We start from the raw sequence: 22,998 nt of genomic DNA, 5'->3' as shown, positions 1-22,998 counted from the left end.
CTATAAAATGTGTATAGCTAGTTGGGAGGTTTTCAGAGTAGATAATTGGATACATATCTAAATTTGTGTAATAAAGAGCTGTATTATAGCAAAATTGTACTATAGTTCCATAACAGCCAGAATTTCATTTTAAGACTATTGGTTTTAAAACATATTTTGACTATAGGTATGGTTTTTCTAGAACTTGACAACACATATTATTCTTGCTTCTGGAAAAATGAGCCAGATAAGAGCGTTCAATTTAATGTAATGAATATTTCCTTAACTAGTATTTATTAAGGACCTGCTATGTATTAGTCTCTGTATTTAATCTCACAATGACCTGTAATTCAGGTAATAAAATCCCTAGTTTAGAGAGGGGGAAATTGAAGCTCAGAGGTGTTAATTCACTTGTCCAAGGACACTCACTGGCTAAATGGGAATTTCGGACAGCCTCTGAAGGCTGTTGACTCCAAATTCTAAACTCCTGTGTTACTCATACCAGGCCCTGAGCTGGACCTGAGGGAGATAAGAGATTAGTAAAACAATTTCCTTCAAGTAATATTAAAGAAAATTTGGTACTTACCTGCCCCACACAGGTCCGTTATGTTAATATGAGTGGGCAAGGAACTGCCTTTCGAGTTAGCTGCAGACACGGATACAGCCCAGTTCCCAGTTCTGGGAATGACCCAGGTCCAGGAGGTGTGTTCTGTGATGTTCTGTAGTGTGGCTTTCCCCCCTGCTACCTCCTGCAAGGTCACTCGATAGTGGAGGATTTTTCCTTTTGCCTCTGATAGACTCAGATTCTGCAACAAAACACATCTCCTTACTATGTACTCTCAGACAAGGTCACTGGATGCTCTGTGCTAGGACCTCATGACTACCAGCAGCAGGTGGCTACACTGCAGTGACCTTTTTATTTACATCTTCTCATCTCCTCCACTGCACACTTTCATGTCTCCACCCAGCCCCGCCACTTAGAAAAAAAAATCAGTTAACATTTTTTAAAGCTAATTCTTAAAAACATATTGATTTTCCTTTCTTGCTTCAAAGTGACACTTCCTAATAGGAGAAAACTCAATTACATTCAATGGAACAAGTGAGGGATCTGGACTCAGAAGATCTGGGTTTGAGTTCCAGCTCTACCAATCACCAGCTGTGTGACCCTGGGCAAGGCATTCAGACCCTCTGAGTCTCCATTTCCAAATTTGTGAAACACACACACGTATATATTTTTACATAGAAAGTGCAATGCTGCTCCTGAAATCAAAAACAAGCTTTCTAAGAGCTAAACTAGTAAAATCCATACTTAGTGAATTGGATTAGCCATCTGTGCTAGGAAACTAAGACACTGTTTATAGATGTGTGACTAACAAGTTTTGGAACTGCAAGAATTCCAATTGAGACGGCTTGGGAACAATCCCAGAAAGTAAGCAGAAAACTAATTATTTGTACTGTAACCCTGTTTGGACAAGGACCATGGGAAACAGAAGCATTGGAAATGGGGAGTTGCCAAGGCCTGTGCTGGCAGTGCCTGTCCATGCCTAGTGCAGGGAGAGAAAGGCATTGCTCACCAGACTTAAGCATCACAGTTTTCTTGACAAGACTCTTCCTTCCATGGGGTGTGGGGTGGCCTCAAGCCGCTGAAAGACACACCTTAGGGTTGGCAAATGCCCCTTTCTCTGGTTCTCTGCTCCCTAAGCAATCTTTTAATAATTTGGTTTCCTATGTCATTTATCGTCATTTATCTGTCAGGAGAGGCTGGGCTAACGTGAACATCTGGTTCACTTAAAATTTGTATTTTTCACTTAAAGTGAAAAAATTGGCCTTCTGATTATAATTTGGCTTCTGAAATAATTAGCACGCTGGGAGAAGATGCTCCTATCTGCTGACTCAAGCCTTCTGGTTGGCCCAACAGCTGCAATTCTCACTATAAATTAATGCATGAACATCCAGCTTTTTATATTTCAGGCTCTAGGAGCTTGAAAAATGCAGATCATGCCCTAGGTACCCTTCTGGATCCACAAGGCCCAAGACTGGGTCATAAACCATGGTCAACACACTGGGTGAATGCCATGTTGTTGGGGGCATTTTTGGGCGCACGTTCAGCTGTTCCCTAGAAGACATCCTGTGTCCTGGCAAGAACCAAGAAAGTTAGCGCTGCAAACGTCCATCAGCTGATCTCATAGGCCCATTGTGTGGATTAAAACAAGTGAATGCTTTTGACATTGTGATGTTCTGAACTGTTATTAATAAACATGCCCTTTGTCATAGGAGAAAAAACAAGATAAATTAAAGCAAAAGCTGGCTAGGGAAGACCATTCCCTCAGCTCTCTCTCACTCCATTCTTCCCTCCCTGTCCCTTGTGCAGCTCCAGAGGGAGGACTGTCACCCCCATCCCAGGCACCCCACCCAAAGGCACTCCCCAAGAGTTAAATGGGCTCACAAAGCTCCCCATTCTTTTGCCCAAGGGGCAATAGGGAAACAGCCTGCATTACCACGCGCTCATTATTGTTCACAGACACCTCAGCAATCCAGCAGTAGAGTGCTGACAGAAGGGAGGAAACGTCAAGTCCTCTTGGATCCAATGAACCTACCTAGAGACCGCTGTGGAAATCCAGCTGATCCCAGTGATGTAGTAAACAGAGGTGTGGGTTGGAAAGATGAGTAAATGTTCCCAGAGGGCAGGGAAGGGCTTGGACCCACCTTGCATTAGTTTTGAGTTGCAAATATCAGTGAGAAGGTGAGGATGGAGCCAAGGAGTTAGACAAACAAATATGGTATCCCTTGAGTTATGCTTGTATAAAATGTCAAGCTCCAGTTTGGCTGTAAACATCTCTCAGATAACTGGTCTCCTTAACCAAACTGGAAAATGGGTCTAACTTGTCCAGCAGGGTCCATAGAATAAAAGATTCAATGAGTTCAATGAGCCAATGGGAAAACAGGTATTTAGCTGGAGGGGCACTCAGTCTCCTGAAGCAACTAAAAAGAGTGTGATTAGGTTGGTTAAAAAAAACCCAGTAACATCAAGTTTGCGAATCAGGTATATAATGCATTACCCCTTGATGACACGTAGACGGAATGGACTACCATCCCAGAACAACAGAACAGGAAGGGGTTCTACAGATTAACAATGAATTCAGTGTTTCATTTTATCAACGGGGAAACTAAGCCCTGGGGACAAGAGATGACTTGCTTAAGGCCACTCAAGGGACAGATAGAGGGGCTGAGAGTGGAATCCAGGGCTCCTGACTTCTGGATTCATGACCCCTCCACTCTGACTCACTGCTCCCTCTAACGGCAAGCATGAGACAATGAACTGGTGAGTACGAGCGCCATGTTGCATAGTTGGACCCTATTCACCCTTCTGGCCCAGAGTTGCAAAGCAACTGGAACATCAACAGTGGGCATGAGGTCAGCAATTTGGGGAGAGTGGAGATCCAGAATTCTTTTTTTCCAGAGCCAACGAGCCCTGAGTCAGAAGGAGAGAAGCTCTGAACTGAGAAAAACCTTGGCCTGAGGAGCCAGCTGGGTCTTCTCAGATAAATTTATTTTTACTCTAGTGTTTGTTTATTTGGGTGGGTGAGAAGGGGGAATCTATCATTTATTGGGCCATACCATGAGTCAGAAGCTCTACATCCTGTCATATTTATTCCTTATAACTCCTCATTCTGATGAGGGTGCTAACGCTTAGAGAGGTTAAGAAACTGACTCAAGAAGTCCCTACAAATCTAAAAAAAAAAAAAAAGGTTCTGAAGAACCTAGGGGCAGAACAGGAATAAAGACGCAGACTTAGAGAACGGACTTGAGGACACGGAGAGGGGAACAGTAAGCTGGGACGAAGTGAGAGACTGGCATGGACATATATACACTACCAAACGTAAAATAGATAGCTAGTGGGAAGCAGCCACATAGCACAGGGAGATCAGCTCGGTGCTTTGTGACCAGCTAGAAGGGTGGGATAGGGAGGGTGGGAGGGAGGGAGATGCAAGAGGGAAGAGATATGGGAACATATGTGTATAGCTGATTCAGTTTGTTATAAAGCAGAAACTAACACACCATTGTAAAGCAATTATACTCCAATAAAGATGTTAAAAAAAATTAATTAGGGCTTCCCTGGTGGCGCAGTCGTTGAGAGTCCGCCTGCCGATGCAGGGGACACAGGTTTGTGCCCCGGTCTGGGAAGATCCCACATGCCGCGGAGCGGCTGGGCCCGTGAGCCATGGCCACTGGGCCTGAGCGTCCGGAGCCTGTGCTCCGCCAAGGGAGAGGCCACAGCAGTGAGAAGCCCGCGTACCGCAAAAAAAAAAAAAAAAAAAAAATTAATTCAAAAAAACCTCCCTACAGAAAAGTAATGCGAGATTTTAGTGCGCCCCCTGGTGGATATGAGAGAGGAGGGCGATATCCAGACGGAGTCTGGGGTCCCTAGGAGCATCTCAAAGACAGGGTACTTCCTGCCCCTTCTTGGGCAGTGCTGAGAGTGGGTTTCAAGCCAGTGGTCCTACTGTTGTTGTCACCCTCTCCTACTGGTAAGAATACACTAAAAAGGAAAAGCTGCCCACTGCCTCTCTCCCTTCAGTCTTCTTTCTGCTCTGCCCTGTGGAAAATGATCTAAACTTAGTGAGCGTAGCCTTTCTGACTTCGCTTTGTCTGAGAAGCAAAGAGTGAACAGCTCCCTCATAAACCATTATAAGAATTCTGCTGCCTGAAAAGGCTTTCAGCGTCAAAAATAACTTGGTGAATGTAATCCAAGAAAGGACAAAGTCTGATGCATCTGTGAATGTGTGCCCCGTTTGTGTTTTGAAGTATATTATAGGAAAGGTGTTTCTGTGAACTGATAAATCATTTCCTCTTAAGACTTCGAAAAAACTACTGTACTTACAATAAAGTAACATTTTACTTCTGAACTTCCCCTGATGCAAATAATAACTTTTAAAAAACTGTTAGAGCTTAGCCTGTATCAGAGAAGAGAGTCTGTAATCAAGACCCGTTGGAAAGCTGGGCAGTTTGAATACTTATTAGTCACAGCTTTATCTGTGAAGATTTTTTGGGTTTTTTTTTGGTTTTGGAACACTGCTGACTTGGTTCTTGTTATTCGGAAAGATCTTTTGCTTTTCTGCTCCACCACCTAGCAGCCACATGACCTTGGGCAAGTTATTTCACCTCTCTGAGCCTCAATTTCCTCATCTGTAAAATGAGGATAATTCTATATCCAGCATAGGCTTATTGGAGGATTCAATGAGCTAAGGGCAGTAAACTGTTTCAAAAGAGTGTTTGGTGCATGAGAGATATGAAGACACTTGGTGGGTACCCTACTCTCACTTAACTCTAATATAAAAATCATCATAATTGGCACTTTTCCCATCATACTTATATGGCTCTTCTATTAATCTTGACCTGGCTTATACCACAGCTCTCTATGGAAGTTTCACCAGTGCCATACAGTTGATTACAAAGTATATGCAATTTGTGGGTTTAAGTCTGGGTACCTTGACTTCAGAACTTATGACTGCCTTCAGCAACCCCAGTCCAAAGTGAAGACAATCCTCACCTGGAAGTTTTAAAAATCACTGTACTGGAAATTTCCATCTGTGGACCTATCTCCCCACTAGCCTGTCAGTTCGTCTTTGCATCCTCAGTGTCATGACCAGTGTCCGCCTCCTAAGAATGACCTGGCAAACACTTTTCACAATTCTTATTTTCATACCAACCTCATGTTATATATACTTTTACTATCTGCACGGTACTCATGAGGCAAGTAAGGCACAGAGAGTTTAAGCGCCTTGCTCAGGAACACACAGTAAGTGGTAAAGCTGGAGCTTGAACCCAGCTAGCACAGCTGCTCTATCTGGAGAATGAAGTCTTAACTGCTGGCATGCTGGCACGTAGTAGGCATCCCCCAGGTGTTCTGCTACTCTGAACTGATTTAATTGATAGTCATACCTCCTGGTCGTTACCCGGGCATAATGATGTCTATCTTGTTTTACAGCTAGAAAACAGCAAAATAATGGAAACTTTTAAAGAGCAAAGCTTTAACTCCCCTTCCATCTCTGTTTTCTATCTTCTGTTAATTCTCTGCTACTTACTCTTATCTTTGTCACTGACCACATTCTGCTATCCAACCCAAATTCCCTGCATTGCATCTGGTACAGTATGTGTGACTAGTAAGCAAGGGAAAGCAACCTGTTCTGTCTGAAAATATCTCCAGAAATGCTGTGCCAGCCTGTGATGAGACAGGGTTGGGAAAGGGAAGGAGAGAGAGTTGAATACTGCAGCAAAACTAATCTTCCCATCTGCTGCTTTTGTATTTAAACATTGATTCTGAGGTTGGATACCTCCTATAATTATATAAGGGCCTCAGGCTCCTGGAAGCCAATCTTCCCTGGGGATTTACAATAGACCTTTGTCCTCCATCAATATAAACCAGGTTACAAATAATACTTTCTACTTTTACTGAATCCCTTTCATATGAGGAGGCCAAAGAATTCATCCCTTCAGTGCAATGTGATACAGGTTGGAATATTCTTCTTTCACCAAAGACAAAGACAGGGAGAAAGAGACCAAGTGAATGTACTGAATAAGCCGCTTCTGGTCTCAACAGTCTGAGGCTGTGCTGTAAACTGGTGTATGGGGCTGGCTCTTTCTCTTTCTTCTTGACTTCTATGGTTCGAGGGTAGCTGTTTATCCAAATGAATTACTTCATTGAACAAGTGAATATAAAACACCCAGTTTTTTCCCCACCTTTGGAACCAAAAGATTCCCTATCTCTCTTCTATCTTGCTTGTTAAGGCTCAGGACACTGGTTGTTGGCCACTACAGGAGGGAGCTCTGCAGCCTTCAAAACGGGGCTCTCCTGACCTGAGACGGGCTGCTATCTGGAGGGTGAGCCCCTGGCCACTGTGCCATACTGGCACTTAGTAGATACACCAGTTGTCAAAGACATAGCAGGAAAAAAAGAATGTAAAATAGCTCATTCATATTTTTAAAATCAATTACATGTTGAAATGATAACATTCCAAATATATCTGTAAGTAAAATATATTATTAAAATTGTCCCTGTTTCTTTTTACTTTCTAAAATGTGGCTACAAGAAAGTTATTTTTTTCTCTTTTTTTTTTGCTGTTCGCGGGCCTCTCACCGCTGTGGCCCCTCCCGTTGCAGAGCACAGGCTCAGCGGCCATGGCTCACGGGCCCAGCCGCTCCGCAGCATGTGGGATCTTCCAGGAACCGGGGCACGAACCCGCGTCCCCCGCATAGGCAGGCGGACTCCTAACCACTGCGCCACCAGGGAAGCCCTACAAGAAAGTTTTAAATTATGCATGTGGCTTGCATCCGTGGCCTGCTTTATATTTCTATGGGACAGCACTTCACTAATGTGATCCTTCAAGCCGAAGTCGTGTCCCCAGGGGTTCTCCTGTCAAATGTTCTCCCACCCTTGTCCTGACTAACTTGTTCTTCTGGGGAACTCCAGTATTAACTTCTCTTTTTTTTTTTAGGGTCAGAAAACTTTAATAACACCTGGACAGAATCAATACTAACAATTTAAGGGGCAGTTTATACGTGATATTTTCTAAAGATTTAAACTATTCCAAAAGATTTTATCCTTAAAATTGTTTAAAAATACAAGCGAACAAACAAAAACTTCACCCTATTTAACCCTCAGCAACTCGACTGTGGACTCACTTTACCCATACCTCGACATCCTTCCAACCAATTAAGAAACTAAAAAGCAGAAACTCACGTGGGATTCTGACTGTCAGGCCTATCTTTCGATGTGTAGACTCTCCTATGCCCTTTGTCCTTCTGATGCTCCATCTTTTAACTGCAGTGACTCGCTCATTGCCTGGGCTCCACTTTGTTCTATGGTTCACAAAGTTAGTCAGCTGCATGGAGAATGGACGATGCTGAAATCTGCAGTATTACATTCTGAAAGGTCCTCTCCGACTCCTCACTCCTTCCCCTGCCTGGCCATCATCCCCCCCAGCCGAACCTTGAACCCCTCCTTGAACCTGAGGGCCCTCACCACCTCCTTGCTATTTCTGTCCTCCTGCTGGACTGTGAGCTCAAGGGCATGGAGCCTGGACCTGGCTTGTTCACTTCCATATCCCCACATGCAGCACGGGCTCTAGGCCTAAAGAGGGGTTTTCATGTATGTGTTTGCTTGAATGAATAAATGAATGAGTGAGTGAATGAAGGAGTGAATTCAGCTCCATCTGCACACAGGTATTTCTCTTCCAGACCCATGGCCCAAACCACCATTTCAGAAAGTTTGTGACTTGCTATGATCGAGACAGTGAGAGGACACTGAAGAAATTTACAGAGGAAATTGGAAAGGTTAATGTGGCTTTAACCCATCGTCATATCTTTTCATACATCATCCCCATATATATTTGAGGTGACTTTCTTCTTAAAGGATAGAAGCTGTATTAACTGAAGGAAAAGTGTGCTGGAATCATGGATTGAAACGCTTTGTTAAAGCAAAGGAAACGGTATGAAAGTTTGTGCAGAAGGAGATGATAGAGGGAATCTGAGGGAAAGAATTGGTGACACTCCTCTCCCCACCCCTTAAAGGGCTCTAACCCAACACTGAGGCTGTTGGTAACACAGCAACAGTTTCTACCTGTTATTGCATTTACTGTTTTAACAACATCCAGGTGTTTTTGCTTGATTCATAGATTAGGTTCTACTTTTTGGCTTCAACATAGAAAGTATTTTTTCTCTTAAAAGCAACTATGGGGACCTCCCTGTCGGTCCAGTGGTTACGACTCTGGCTTGCACTGCCAGGGGCATGGGTTCGATCCCTGGTTGGGGAACTAAGATCCTGCAAGCTACGTGGTGTGGCCAAAAATTTAAAACTAAAAAATTTTTAAAAAGCAACTATGGCAAAAAATAGTACAGGATATTTTTGAGGAAATGGAGTTTTTCGGAGAAACCAAGGTGTGGGAAAATGAGTAACTATGTGGGAACCAGAACATCAAAGGTCTCCTTTACCCTCAACATATTCGCACACCCACCTTCATAAATCACACGCATATAGATACATTCATACACATTCACACTCAAACACCCACACGTATACACCCACACTTATACCCACATGTATCCCACACACACCTTCACACTTACTCACTGCGGAGGGTGATTCACATGTTGGACTTTAACACCTAATGTGATGGTGTCAGGAGGTGGGGCCTCTGCAAGTTGATTAGGCCCTGAGGGTGGAGCCCCCATGGGTGGGATTAGCACTCTCTAAGAGACCCCAGAATGCCGTCTAGCCCCTTCCATCACGTGAGGATACAACAGAAGTCTGCGACACAGAAGAGGGCCCTCACCCAACCATGCTGGCAGCTGGATCTCAGACTTCCAGCCTCCAGAACTGTGAGAAATTGATCTCTGTTAGTTATAAGCCCCTAGTCTATGGTATTTTATTATACTAAGACACATCCATGCATAACATACATGCCCGCACACTCACACACGTACTCACATATACACACCCACACACTCACATCCCTCCCACGCATACAAAACTCCCACGCATTCACACACGTGTGCACTCACTCACATATACAACACACATGCACACACACCACTCCAGACACGCACATTCATACATCCTCAACTCCCTCCACACACACCGGGGCTGTACCCATTCAGCACCAAGCTGTTCTCCCCTAGTGTAAACATCCTACAAAAATGAAAGGTCATCTCACTTCTCCCTATCTGCAAGAGAAACGTGTTCTCTCTGTGTTCACAGGCTGATGGGGTTTTACTTGGGGCTTCCTCTGGTGCCAAAGCCCCAAATTCCCCTTTGCAGTGGCGGGGTGTCCCCCTTATCTGGTTTCCCAGTATTGATCAAAGTGAAAAAAGAAAAATCAGCCACCACACACGTCTTTGCTTCCTTTCCCCTGTGTGGTCTGACTGAGGCCCCACCACAAAGCTCTTGATCCGGCTACAGTGTTTCTTTCTAGCCTGAGGTTTAGATGAGTTCCTTGTGTCACAGCACAGCCCTGTATGTGAGACTCCCAAGCCTGCCTAAGGGGGGCAAGAGGAATCCCCAGGCGGATGAGTGGGAGAGGGGTGGTTCCAGAGGGCAGTATTTCCGCCCAGGAAAGGCTTCCAGCACAAGCACCACATCATGGAATCCTCTCATGGGAAATCACTTCCCCTCCCTAGACCTCAGTTTCCGTGTTTGTAAAACGAGTGTTAGAACCGCATGCTGCTTAAATGCCCTTTGGCTCTAGAGGTCTGGGATTCGTGGTTCTGGGGTCCAGAGCAGGACTGCTCATCTCAGCAACTCCAGCTGGGGTTTAATTGCCTCTCCCAGGTGGGTGGAGAGGCAGTTGAAGAAGCCCAGGATTCGACAGAGAAGGACTAAATCCTGCAATGACCCTATAAAACTGAAGACTGGGTCCAACTTTCCTTTCTCAGCCTGGACCATCACTGAAGGTTTTGAAGGTGCCCTGTCACGACTACCATCTGGCACAAGGTTATAGAAGCTTCTAGTATTTACATTTTTGGTTTCTTATTCAAATCGATTCCAGTCCAAAGCATCCTTCTTGGGCCCACAATTCTGGCTCCACAAAAGGAAAGATTTTCTAACTTCTCAATAAGAGATGCCATCGAGGCCTGGGCTTCCTCCAAAGCGATTCTCCCTGTCCCAGAAGGTCCCAGATATCTGTCTGTCCTGGCTGGGCTGGGAGCAATGTTTATGAGAGAAAGCGTGGACTAGAAGAGCTTTAAAGCCTCTTTGAATTTCAAGGCTTCATTTCAGAATCTAAGCTTCGTGAGGAATAGCGACAGGATCAAGATGAGTAGCAGAGAGGAGTTTGCATACGCAAGCTTGCTAAGCATTACCTGTTGGCTAACAAATAATTATTTTGACTTTGCTCTGATGTTGGTTTCAGGGTACCCTGCTCATGCCTGTTCTAAATTCTCTCTGTGACAGTATACACAGATATAGCACCAGGCACATTGCTTACCCTGTTAGGATAAAAATCATGATGCAGTATCATTTAATTTTTCCTTGGTGGCCCCCGTGATTTTTCTGCGTTTGTGTCTTCTCATTGACTGGGCCCTATGACGGCCTTGTCAGCTCTGCAGGTACCAGGCTCATTACCCTCATTCTACCGAGAGAAACCCTAGAGTAGAGAGGAGTGAAATGGGACCAGAACAGAGTATCTTTTCAGATAACTGTAAAGTACATTTTGGGAGGAGGGATCTTTATGGGAGGAAGAATATTCGTTTTAACCAGTCGCTTACTTCTGAAAATGAAAACCAATAGCCAGGAATTGAGCTGGGTTCTTCTATACTATTTACAAATCATGGCTGCTCTAAACGCCTTGCTTTAGGAATAATCTTGCTATTAACAATGCTTTATTTTAAGATAAATTTTAAGCTGCAGTTTTAGTTTCGAAGGGAAGAACTTGATTATGACTCACCAAGCTATTTATAGTAGACTCCTCTTATGCCAGACATTTTGTGTGCGTGTGTGAGAGAGAGAAAGGGAAAGAGGGAGCAAGAGCTCATTTCTTAAAACTGAAGAAGATTGCAATTATCAAAATCTATCCAGCTAACCCCACCAGAGGACTTCATTAGTCTGACTTCTGGTTTCATGCTCATCAGCTTCATAATTCCAAAACTGTTTATTTGCCCTTAACTAGAAGAACTGTCGTAAAAGGGATGTAAGTTTTGGGAAATAAAACCTCTTCTTATGAACATGCCAATCAGTAGCTCAATTCAAATAGTTATTTTTTGGGACAAAGATGAGTCATGCTGTAGCAGAAAGAGCGCTGGATGGGTTTCAGCCCCAGCTCTGCACTTAGTAGGTGGGTGACTTTGAGAAGAACCTCCTTTCTTGGACTCTCAGTGTTTTCATGTGTTAGTGGGGATTCTAGTATGTACCTCTTAGAGTTTTTGTAAGGATTAAGTGAAACGATAATGCCAGCTTTCAGTACTCTGTAAAACTTTTACATTTTGTAATAACATTAGGCCTCATTGTTTTCTGGAAGGTTGTCCAGTTTACTACTCTTTTACTACTATTCGTAAGGGCTGCTTCCTTTTCCTATTCCTATTATTTTCTACTATTATTAGTATTCCTGAGGTAGAGCAGCTTTTTTTCCATCCTTTCCCTTTTCAATGACCATAGAAAACATATTGTTTTCCATTTGGTTTTTTTTTTAACATCGCTATTGGAGTATAATTGCTTTACAGTGGTGTGTTAGTTTCTGCTTCATAACAAAGTGAATCAGGTATACATATACATATATCCCCATATCTCCTCCCTCTTGAGTCTCCCTCCCACCCTCCCTACTCCACCCCTCTAGGTGGTCACAAAGCACCGAGCTGATCTCCCTGTGCTATGCAGCTGCTTCCCACTAGCTATCTATTTTACATTTGGTAGTGTATATATGTCCATGCCATTCTCTCATTTTGTCCCAGCTTACCCTTCCTCCTCCTTGTGTCCTGAAGTCCATTCTCTACATCTGCGTCTTTATTCCTGTCCTGCCCCTAGGTTCTTCAGAACCTTTTTTTTTAGATTCCATATATATGTGTTAGCATACGGTATTTGTTTTTCTCTTTCTGACTTACTTCACTCTGTATGACAGACTCTAGGTCCATCCACCTCACTACAAATAACTCAATTTCATTTCTTTTTATGGCTGAGTAATATTCCATTGTATATATGTACCACATCTTCTTTATCCATTCATCTGTTGATGGACACTTAGGTTGCTTCCATGTCCTGGCTATTGTAAATAGAGCTGCAATGAACACTGTGGTACATGACTCTTTTTGAATTATGGTTTTCTCAGGGTATATGCACAGTAGTGGGATTGCTGGGTCATATGGTAGTTCTATTTTTAGTTTTTTAAGGAACCTCCATACTGTTTTCCATAGTGGCTGTATTAATTTACATTCCCACCAACAGTGCAAGAGGGTTCCCTTTTCTCCACACCCTCTCCAGCGTTTATTGTTTGTAGATTTTTTGATGATGCCCATTCTGACTGGTGTGAGGTGATACCTCATTGTAGTTTTGATTTGCAAGAAACCATATTCTTAAACATCCACAGCTTTAATTTCCCCACAAATGAATAAGTGAGGTTGCATGGTCACTGTTGGGCATATTGTATGAATCAGAAGAGAAGGTGTACTGAGTGGGGTCAAAGGGTGGACATGCTCGGGGATGGGAGGGAACCTTGATCTGACTGGAAGTGGGTGAGGGAAAGATGTGATTGTGTGGAGGCAGGAAGTCAGAGTTCTCACCCTTGTTTGGGAAAAATAAATGACACAGAATCAAGCATCATGAGGATCTGGCTGAGAAAATGAGCTCCAACACAGACTCTGAAGGCTCATACCAAAGCCACTATGGAAACAGAAGGTCTTTTTCTGGCCTTGAAACTTATCATTCAAATATGTAATTCTCTTCATATGTCAATTATACCTCAACAAAAACAAAACAAAAAACCCAAATCTATAATTCTCCTGAATTTTAAGTGGACACTGCAAACTTACCTTCCAGAAAAGAGAAATCTGTTGTCTATTGTAGTCAATGTGCTGTCTCATGTACCAGACATCTAATGTTCCAGTAGGCTCTGTTTTGAAGGGGAAAAAAAACAGTTTCATATATACATATATATCTATACAATATGAAGACTTTGGAAGTCAATTGGTTATTCATTAAATAATTCAGGGGGAGTAGGATTATAGGATAATTTCAATTTTCTTTGTGTCCCAGTATCTTCCTTTTTCTGCTGTTACACAATGAACATGTATATATCTTTGACTACAGAAGTCAGAAAAAACAAGGTTACCTTGAAGACAAATTTTAAAAAATGACGAGGAAATTAGATTCTTAACTTACTCTTAAAACGTGTATTAGTAAAACAACTCAAAGAAAGTACGTCTGGTTAATTCTTTTTTATTGGAATGCAGAAAGAATTCTCAATAGAAAAATAAACATAAATCATAAGGGAAACATTTTTTTGATCCTGTAAAAATACAAAATACAAATGATGAACTTTGTGTTCATCTCCGTTCCTGAACTTATGCTGGAGTATAATTATTTGGTTTTATGATCACTAGACAATAATCTATTTGTAAGGAGGCCTATCTCATTCATCTTAATACTCCTCATACCTAGCACAATGCTTAGAATGTAACAGACTCCCAGTTACTCTTTGTTAAATGATGAATAAGCAAATGAAAAAACCAGGCAATATTATCTACTTGATGCTGAAACACAGGCTGAACTCATAGAAGAAATAATCACCAATCCATAAGACGATGGTCAAATATTACCTAATTTAATTTGAGAAAGTCAATAGAACATACTTGAAAAGAAACTGAGTAATCAACTCCTGTGTCTAAGAGTGTGTGTGTGTGTGTGTGTGTGTGTGTGTGTGTGTGTGTGTGTGTGTGTGTGTATGAATGGGTCAAGTAGTTTTATTTCTCCCACTGTCAGATTTGTTTTGATTTACAGCCAGGGGTGGAATCAGCAGAAGCAATCCCTGAAAACGGCTTCAATTGCACCAATTTTACTTGTGTAACAGTGACATTCAGAGTATATTAGGGTGAGGCTATCTTGGGGTTCCTTTTGGAGCAGCAAGTTCCATTTAACCAGATGGAAATTTCCAGAAACTAAGTCCCATCTGGAGAGCAGAAGACAAACAGCCAGAGAGGGGAGAAGAGAAAGAAGGACAGGGAGGGAGCACATGTCCCAGCACATACTATGGGCAGGCCCTTTGTGGGCCCATTCAATTACATCTCCCGTCCTCCTCAGCCCCGTGATGCACTAGCTTCAGTGCAGTGGTTAAAGTGTGAGCTCCAGAGCCAGACTGTCTATGGGCAAATCCCAGCTCTGTGATCCTGAACAAATGTTTACCATGTCCTCAAGCCAGGTTCCTCATCTGTCAAATGAGGACAGTAATTCTACACATCAGATGGGGCTGTTGTGAGAATGTAAATGAACGGAAGAGTGCTGACACATGGTAAGTACTCAGTAAATTTTGCTGCTGTGTTTTCTTCCTTTGAGAACTGAAGTACTGAGAAGTTAAGGAACTTGATCAAGGTTCCAGAACTAATCATCGGAGAAGCCAGGCTTTGAACACAGCTCTGTTTTATCACATAGCCTGTGCTCTTTGCTCTGCATCATGTGGTTGCCTGGCTCTGTGAAGGGTTATGATTTCTCTATAAAACTTACATCCTCCATCAGGTACACCTTTCTATTCTCTTCCTTTGTCACTTCCTCTTCCTGCCTCTCTCGCCTTTGTCTCTCTTTTTTTATTTCTAAACATTCACTTCTTTTCTTCCCCTTCTCTTCCCACCAGTGGTAGTATTTACCCTTGCAGCCAGGAATTAGAAGTAAGAAATGTGTACAGAAGACATTCTGAAAGTGCTCTCAATCGTTCAGGATTACAGGGAGCCAGGAGTCAAGCTCAGAACTTTTTTTCTGCTAGTCCAGATGCATAAAAGGAAAAAAGCACAGGCAACAGAAGGAAAGGGGGCCTGACATTTATTAACCACCGACCATGTGCCAGGTAATCTTTGGATACTTTATATGCATGATCTCACTTAATCCTCACACAAGGCAGAGGGTACATGTGATTATACCTGTTTTGCAGCTGAGGACAAGGAGGTTGACAAATGTTAAGTGATTTACAAAAAGCGTGGAGCTGGTGATGGCAAAGCTAAGAGCCGAGCCCAGGTCTCACTGTCTCCAAAGACCCCGCTCGTCCGTTACAGTCCACCGCGTTGAGCAAAGATCTGAACACTCCACAAACTAGATAATCCAGACATTGACTACATAATCAGGATTTGGAAACTTGGGTGTGCTCAATGTCAAAGCCAGTGGACGTGTTCCATGGTGCTAAATGTCTTCAGTCAATTACATATTGGTAAGAAATTTAAAGGGAACACTCATTGCCTCATTGCCTCTCATTGTCACTCATTGCCTCTACAACCTACCAGATTATCACAGAGCTAAGAATCAAATTCTAGAGTCATATTTTGTTCACAGGGTAAATTGCAAGTGAAGCTGAAATTTTAATGGTGCCCACTTGCAGCATAAGCCTCTATGGGAGAGAAATCATTAGCTAAATCTGTATGAGTGTCAAGCGTAAAATTTCATGACCAGGAATGTCAAACCATTTCTGCTTAGAGCAACTTAAGGGCTAATATTAGAGACAATCTTTGACATTCAACTGTCATAAAATCACTTAAAGTCCTAACCTCAGTGTTATCTAACAAAAGACAGATAAAACTACTATGGGTAGACGAGAAAAGGTAAGTCAAAGGCCCATATGTCCAAGTGACAAAAAAAAGATGGGTACAAATGATTAAAAATATGAATATTGAGAAATGGAAGTCAGTTCTCCTGAGATGAATGTACCTTCAAGGTAAAGGAAAAAACCACTGGGTTAAAGAGGAGGGAATCACCAATATGAAAAAAGAGGACATCCTAAATTAAGCAGAAGATCAGTTTAACTGACCTAACTGACCTCGAGGGTTCTTTCAACTCTAAATCCCAAGATTCTAGGATTCTGTGAAACAGCACATGTGGTAAATAAATCAGGGCCAAGCCATGTGCTGCTTCTGAGGTTAGCATCCATCTCTGAAGCCAAGGCAAGTGCAAGGGCGTAAACAAGAGCAATTGAATTGCAAGTGGAAAGCAATCCCTCCACAGAGATTTGAGCAGGCAGTGGAGTGGAGTAGAAAGATCTCTAAGAACAGTGAAAATGGAGAATTTAACACAAAGTAAATATGAAAAAGGAATATCTTGAGAGATTTCAGGTAGTGGGCTAAATTGAACCCATGAGAATATTTTGGTCCAAACCATGCTCCAAGCAGGACAAGATAGAGATAAGTCATTTGCCATCTTGGTTACTCCACGTCCACTCTTTGGGCTGTGATACATTTCTCTAAAATCTAGTTTCAAATAACTCAAACAGATTTACAAACACCCATTTGCTTAAACAATTTTTTAGTGGTATACTCTTGCCTTTATATGTTACCCCCTGCTATGTCTCCATGGGAAGCCCTACACAGATGCTCCCACCCTTCCTCCTCTTTGACAACTTTCAACAGTTGGTTCACTCTCTCTTTCCACTCCTTTCTGTCACTATTTTTGGTGGCTCATCATCCACCCTGGTGTTCCTTCCCAATGGCTGGTACTGTCCCTCCCTCCACCTGCTCACTTCCAATGATCTGATTCTCTCAACTTCTTCACTGAGCAAAAGGAAGCAATCAGAGAGGGATTCCCTAATCTTTCCACCCTGGAAACTTTCGAACTTCCCCATCAATTCCCTAACACAGCACCCCTACTGATTTTACTGTGGATGAAGCATCCCCACCTCCATCAAAGACCAACCCCTTGAGTTCTGGATCCCATCCTCTTGCTTCAACAAGGATCTCTCTCCCACCATTATCCTACTTCCTGTATCATTAATTTCTCCCTCTCTGCTGGGACCTTATCATCACCTTGCAAATATACTGTATTATCTCTGATCCTAAAAGCAAAAACAAATAGGGAATTTCTTAATACCACATCCTGCTCCAGCTACTGCCCAACATCTCTGCTCTCCTTCACAGAACTTCTTGAAGAGTTGTGAATTGTCACTGTCTTTATTCCCTCACCTAACATTCACTCTCAAGCAATGCCAACTGATTCTGTCCCCATCACACTACTGATGCTGCTCCTGTTCGGCAATGAATGCTATTTTGCCAAATCTAATGATCACTTCTCTATTCTCATTTCATTGGATTGACTGGCAGCATTTGACATAGCTGAATACTCCACCATCTTTTCTTTTCTTAGAGAAACATAACCTTTCAACATCCAGATCACAAGTGAAGAGCTTGTTTCTTAATAGAAGCAGAAATGTTTCATCCATACGAAAGTCAATGGAGGCCTCATGTTAGAGTGCCAAGGGAAAAAAGTGAGTTGCAAAAGATTACATACACATATAATTTTGATTAAGCTCAAAAATAAGCAAAACTAATCACTGTTTAGAAATACATACATTTCTGAAAGCTACGAGAAAAAGTATGAGGATGATATAAACACACAGTCCAGAATAGTGGTTACGTATAGTGAAGCGTGACACGGTAAGAATATATTGGTAATTTTATAGCATTTAAGCTGAATGGTGGGTTTCTAAGTGTTCATTTTATTGTTACGCTTTGTAATGAGAAAGTAGCTTAAACTAGGATAGTCAGAGTAGCAATGGAAAGAATGAATGCATTCTGAATGTTTTAGAAGAGTCAACTGCTGGTATGAGGGGATAGGAGAAAAGGAGAAGTTAAGGATGATTTCTGCATTTTTGACTTGCGTAGCTAGGAAGATGGTGGTGTCAATTACCACGATAGGAAAGATTGAAACAGAGGCATTTTGGAAACATTTTGCTTTGGAGAAAAAAATAAAAGTGTCTGTTTAGGCTATGTGAGGTTTAGAATGTCTGTTGACATCTAAGTGAAGATATGGAATAGGTGATTGGAACACAAACCTGAAGTTCTGGAAAGAGTCCTGGACAGAAACTATAGTCTATCTTTCTCTCTCTCTCTTCACCTACCTATCTAGTTTTAGAGCCATGAGACTGAATGAGGTCAGCTGGGAAAAGAAGGGGGTCCAATATAAAGCCCTACAGATTGAGATTAAAAAGAGAAAGATGGACAGCAAAAGAGACAAAGAAGAACTGACCAACATGGTAGAGTAAAAACCAGGAACAAGGGATTTCACAGAATTCAAGAGAATCAAGTACTTCTAGGAGGAAATAGCTCTTTTCTTCTACTGCAATAACCTTGGAGACCACATGTTCCAGATGGAGGAAGGCCACAAGATTCCCTTTGGACTTTGCAGGTTTTTCTTGGTGTCGTCTCTTCCAGGAATCTTTCCGTGACGTTCCAAGATAGACTATAAGCTCTTGAGTCTGAGGATCTGACTGGTTATCATTATGTCTGAGCACCTGGCATAGTTCCTGATATACACACATTCCTCACAGATCATCCAGAGAAGTATTTTTCCCCCAGTGGCTTCTTTTGGAGGGCTTCATGGAAAACATTTCTTCCCATTTGGGTGATCACTACCTTGTCAAATAGTTAAGCTCAGGCATTTACTTCTTCCAGGACAGATGCTGGGCTTAGAAGAGACCACAAGAAGAAGAAAAAAGGGTAGGGACACTCACTGGATCTAAAACATAACATTTTCCCTCTAATGAAAATGTTTGTAGGTAAATCCCTTTAGAATGTAAAGAACCATTCATTCTCATTTCCTGAAGCCTTAGGCAAAAAAGATGCAAGTATAATAGTTTCAAGTTTAGCTAGTTTAGGAGTCAGCAAACTATGGCCCATGGACCAAATCTGGCTGATTCCTTATTCCCTGTTTTGGTATAGCCAGTGAACTAATAATAATGGTTTTCACATTTTTAAATGGTTGAAAACAAGTCAAAAGAAGAATCATTTTTAGTGACATGAAAATTTTATAAAATTCAATTTTTAGTGTGCAAAAATAAAATTTTGGACACAGCTTTGTCTATGTATTTGTCATACTGTCAATGGCTGCTTGCCTGTGATAACAGTAGATTTTAGTAGTTGTGACAAAGATCATATGGTCTGCAAAGCTGAAAATATTTACTATATGGACCTTTATAGCAAATGTTTGCTGACTCCTAAGCTAGACTTACCATCTTGCTTGCTAACTAAGATGGTAAAATAACCTCTAGTATTTAATTGTTCACACCTAACCTATCCTAGCAATAGTTCAAAGTCACAAATGAATGAATAATTGTCTAGCTTCTTAATGTGAACATGGGTGGCTGCAGCTGGTAGCCTTGCATTTTCTCCTCTTTGGGATCTCTCACCAATCACCTATGCTATCACCACAGTGGGGGAGGACTCCTCCTTTGCTGCTCTGGCACTAGTATGAGCATTTAACACTTCCTTTATTAATTGTTCACCGTCACATTTAGCAAGACCAAACATATAAATAAGACTGAAAAATGGTGAATGAACAGACAGAAACACGTAACTGATGATACAGCTCTAAGGAATGGCTCATTCATCTTTATTTTGGAGTCTCCTCCTGGGTGTTCAAAATGATGAGGGAGTGCCTTCCCCCCAACATCTGGGCATATTCTCAGGCATGTTTGGACACTATGCAGCCCAAATTCAGACTGTTTTCCCACTAGAAGTAAAATATGATTGCTTGTTTCCCAGTATCAGGCCCACTGATGGTTACTGATTGCTGGACTGTCCTCCCAAACATAAGAAAGTTATCTCTTTCCTTCCACCCCTTACTTAGTGGTCATTTAAAAAGTGTTTTTCATGGAGGACCATGACAAGAGTTGAATTTAATGACATGGGAAAGGGCCATATGGAGTGAATAATACCCTCATTCTCTGCTGGAGTGCTATAAATAACTGTGCCCAATCCACCAGGAGATAACATATTGCTCTGTTTTGAGTAGCCAAGGCTGCAAAGAAAAAGCTCTACCATAAGATCATTCAGTTTTAGACAGTAACTAAAAAAAAAAAAAAAAAAAAGAAAAAAGCTTACTAGTATTTTTTTTTTTAAATGCCAAGTTATATATCCGTACACATCTCAGGGGTCAAAAGGAAATAGTGTTAAAAAAAAATTCACACCTTTTAGGTTTACATCAGTTGATGTTTCATACAGAAACTGATGACAGGAACAGCGGTTAGAGGTGAAAACCATGAAGTTTAGAGTAAGAGAAAAGAGATCCTACAACAACCCACAGAAAGATCAAACACAAAAAAGGGAGATTCAGACACTGAAAGGAAACCAGCAGAGCTTGGTAGCGTGGTGTATCTCAGAGAATGCGTTTCTCTCTTTATGAATGTTTGCAATTACTCTGAATAAGCCAGCTTCCTTGGTTCAATTCATAATCATCTACGAGTTCATAACCGTAACAAGTTGCTACACTCATTGTTATGATGGTGGTTTATTTTATAGGATATGAGAAAGTTACCATCCTGCCTTGGGTTTTTAATGCAACAGATAAACACTTGAAAAAAAAGAAAGAAAGAAAAACCTTTTCATACATCTCTAAATGGGTCATTATCAAGTGTGAGTAAAAATGATAAGAATTTACAAGCCCAGAGTTTCCCTAGTTTATACTTTAGCTTAATGTGATATAACTTAAAAATTTTCAGCCTATTTACTACCTTGGACTTGGACATAAAATATGGCCCATTTCCAAGAATTTTATCTGTACTATGTATAAATAAAGTCTAAAAATCCATGAGGTATTTTTAAAATGCATTACTTTGACATTGTACTAAAAGGATAACAAGAGTAAGCTCCGGAGTATAAAAATGACACACATTTAAACAGAGAAAAAGTGGCTTAACATTAATTTAAGAGATTTTTATCATAAAATGAGAGGAATAAATTATAATTGCTGAATGAATTCATTTAAAAATATTTTTTTAAATAGCGAAATGCAATTATTGTCAGAAGAAAGGAAGAGTATACAATTATTCTACAATTTATATATTATTTATTTTATTAATAGTTTACATCCTTGAAAGTCACTGGAGTATCACTGATAAGTGTCATCAGTTACCAGAAATCACTAGTAGCTCACAGAAAATGAATGTAGCTTAATCATTAGGCTAGTTTACATGCACACATATCTATAAGTTTCACAAATAAGGACTTAGCTTTTCTGACATTAATGCTTCAAAATCTCCAGATAATAAAGCAACAGATTATATGTCAATTACTTTTCCTCTGAAACAAATTTTCATAAATTATGAAGCTGTATACTGTATCACTGAGTGCTTTTGAAAACTAATATTCAGATGGCTATTTTTATATCTCCAAAGATTTAGTATTGTCATAAAGTTCATATAAGCATTTTTGCTTTTTCGATTATACTTCAATAAAATTGTCTTCCCAATAATTACCAAAAAGAAAAGTCCATCAGACTTAAAAGTATATTTGATCTCCTCTTTATAGCTATGGGCAGTCTAGTGGTACTCATGTGAGCAGTGAGTATCAAAGGTTTGAAGAAGTGCAGTGCTGTAACATTTGGAGGAGAGAAGATTGCCAGATGTTAAACTTTATTTTAAAATGTTGTCTCCAGAGTTTACCTTTTTTCAAGCTTTTAGTATGGCTTATAAAGCCATATTAATTTTCATAGAATCTAAAGGGTAAAATGTATCAAGGTTTAATGGTAAAGGAATGAAATTACTGGTTGCAGCTTTGTGGAATAAGAGAAAGTAACTGAGAAAGTAAGTGAAATAGAAATAAGAGATATAATCAAACATTACTGAGGCATAAACTTGTAACCAGCATGATAACATGTGGCAAACAGGAGTAGGACTTACCTAATGTTAAAAAATTTTTAGCAATATAAACATATCTCCCTGGACAGCTTCAATACTTAAGTCAATGTCAAAATGAGCTTGTTAATTAATGCACTCATACTTTTTGATTCAGTAACAGTTCTTTAGAGATTCTATTCCAAGGAAATCATTACATCTTTCTCTCTCCTGTCTTTCCTCCACTCTATCCACCTCCCTCCCCTCCGTTGTTTTTTAGACACATACCTTCTTCTGGTGTTTGTGTTCTCAATGATTCACTCCAATCACTCCAACTACCTTTATAAAGATGTAACTTAGAGGAAATCTGAAATTCATATTCTGTAAAGGGTTTCAGATCCAGCAAATCATGTCTTCCTTTGGCATTTGTGGCATTAACCTTGAATCCAACAAGATTTTAAAAAGTGCCCGTTAATACTAAATTAATTTAAATAAAGGTAGGAAAACCAGACCAGATAACGCTTTTTACTTTTCAAATCTGTCATTCAATAAGAAGAAATATCAATGACTGGGTTACTGAATACACGTGATGTTAATCTGAAACAATAGCTTCTCATTAATAAAACAAAAAACTCCTGGGTCTAAGAACCCATCTATATGGATTCCAAGGGGGGATCCCGAAACCAGCTGAAAAACAAGATTGAAAACTACCAGTTTTCAAAAGGGCCTTGAAGAAGCT

At 41.0% G+C, this 22,998-nt stretch overlaps 1 protein-coding gene across 1 annotated transcript in view; it reads right to left on the bottom strand.

Moving 5' to 3' along the window:
• The window catches only part of IL12RB2 (interleukin 12 receptor subunit beta 2), an 82,444-nt gene that overhangs the window by 35,786 nt on the left and 23,660 nt on the right, over positions 1-22,998 (bottom strand). The window contains exons 7-9 of the mRNA XM_067726518.1: positions 22,548-22,698; positions 13,495-13,574; positions 566-785 (exon numbers count right to left, since the gene is read on the bottom strand). Of these exons, the coding sequence (XP_067582619.1) occupies positions 566-785; positions 13,495-13,574; positions 22,548-22,698 (451 nt within the window). The remainder of the gene's footprint in view (positions 1-565; positions 786-13,494; positions 13,575-22,547; positions 22,699-22,998) is intronic.

Source organism: Pseudorca crassidens, chromosome 2, assembly GCF_039906515.1.
Source record: "Pseudorca crassidens isolate mPseCra1 chromosome 2, mPseCra1.hap1, whole genome shotgun sequence".
In the NCBI taxonomy this organism is placed as follows: domain Eukaryota; kingdom Metazoa; phylum Chordata; class Mammalia; order Artiodactyla; family Delphinidae; genus Pseudorca; species Pseudorca crassidens.
Note: the sequence above shows the minus strand (reverse complement) of the source record. Positions and strands in the feature narration are given on the sequence as shown.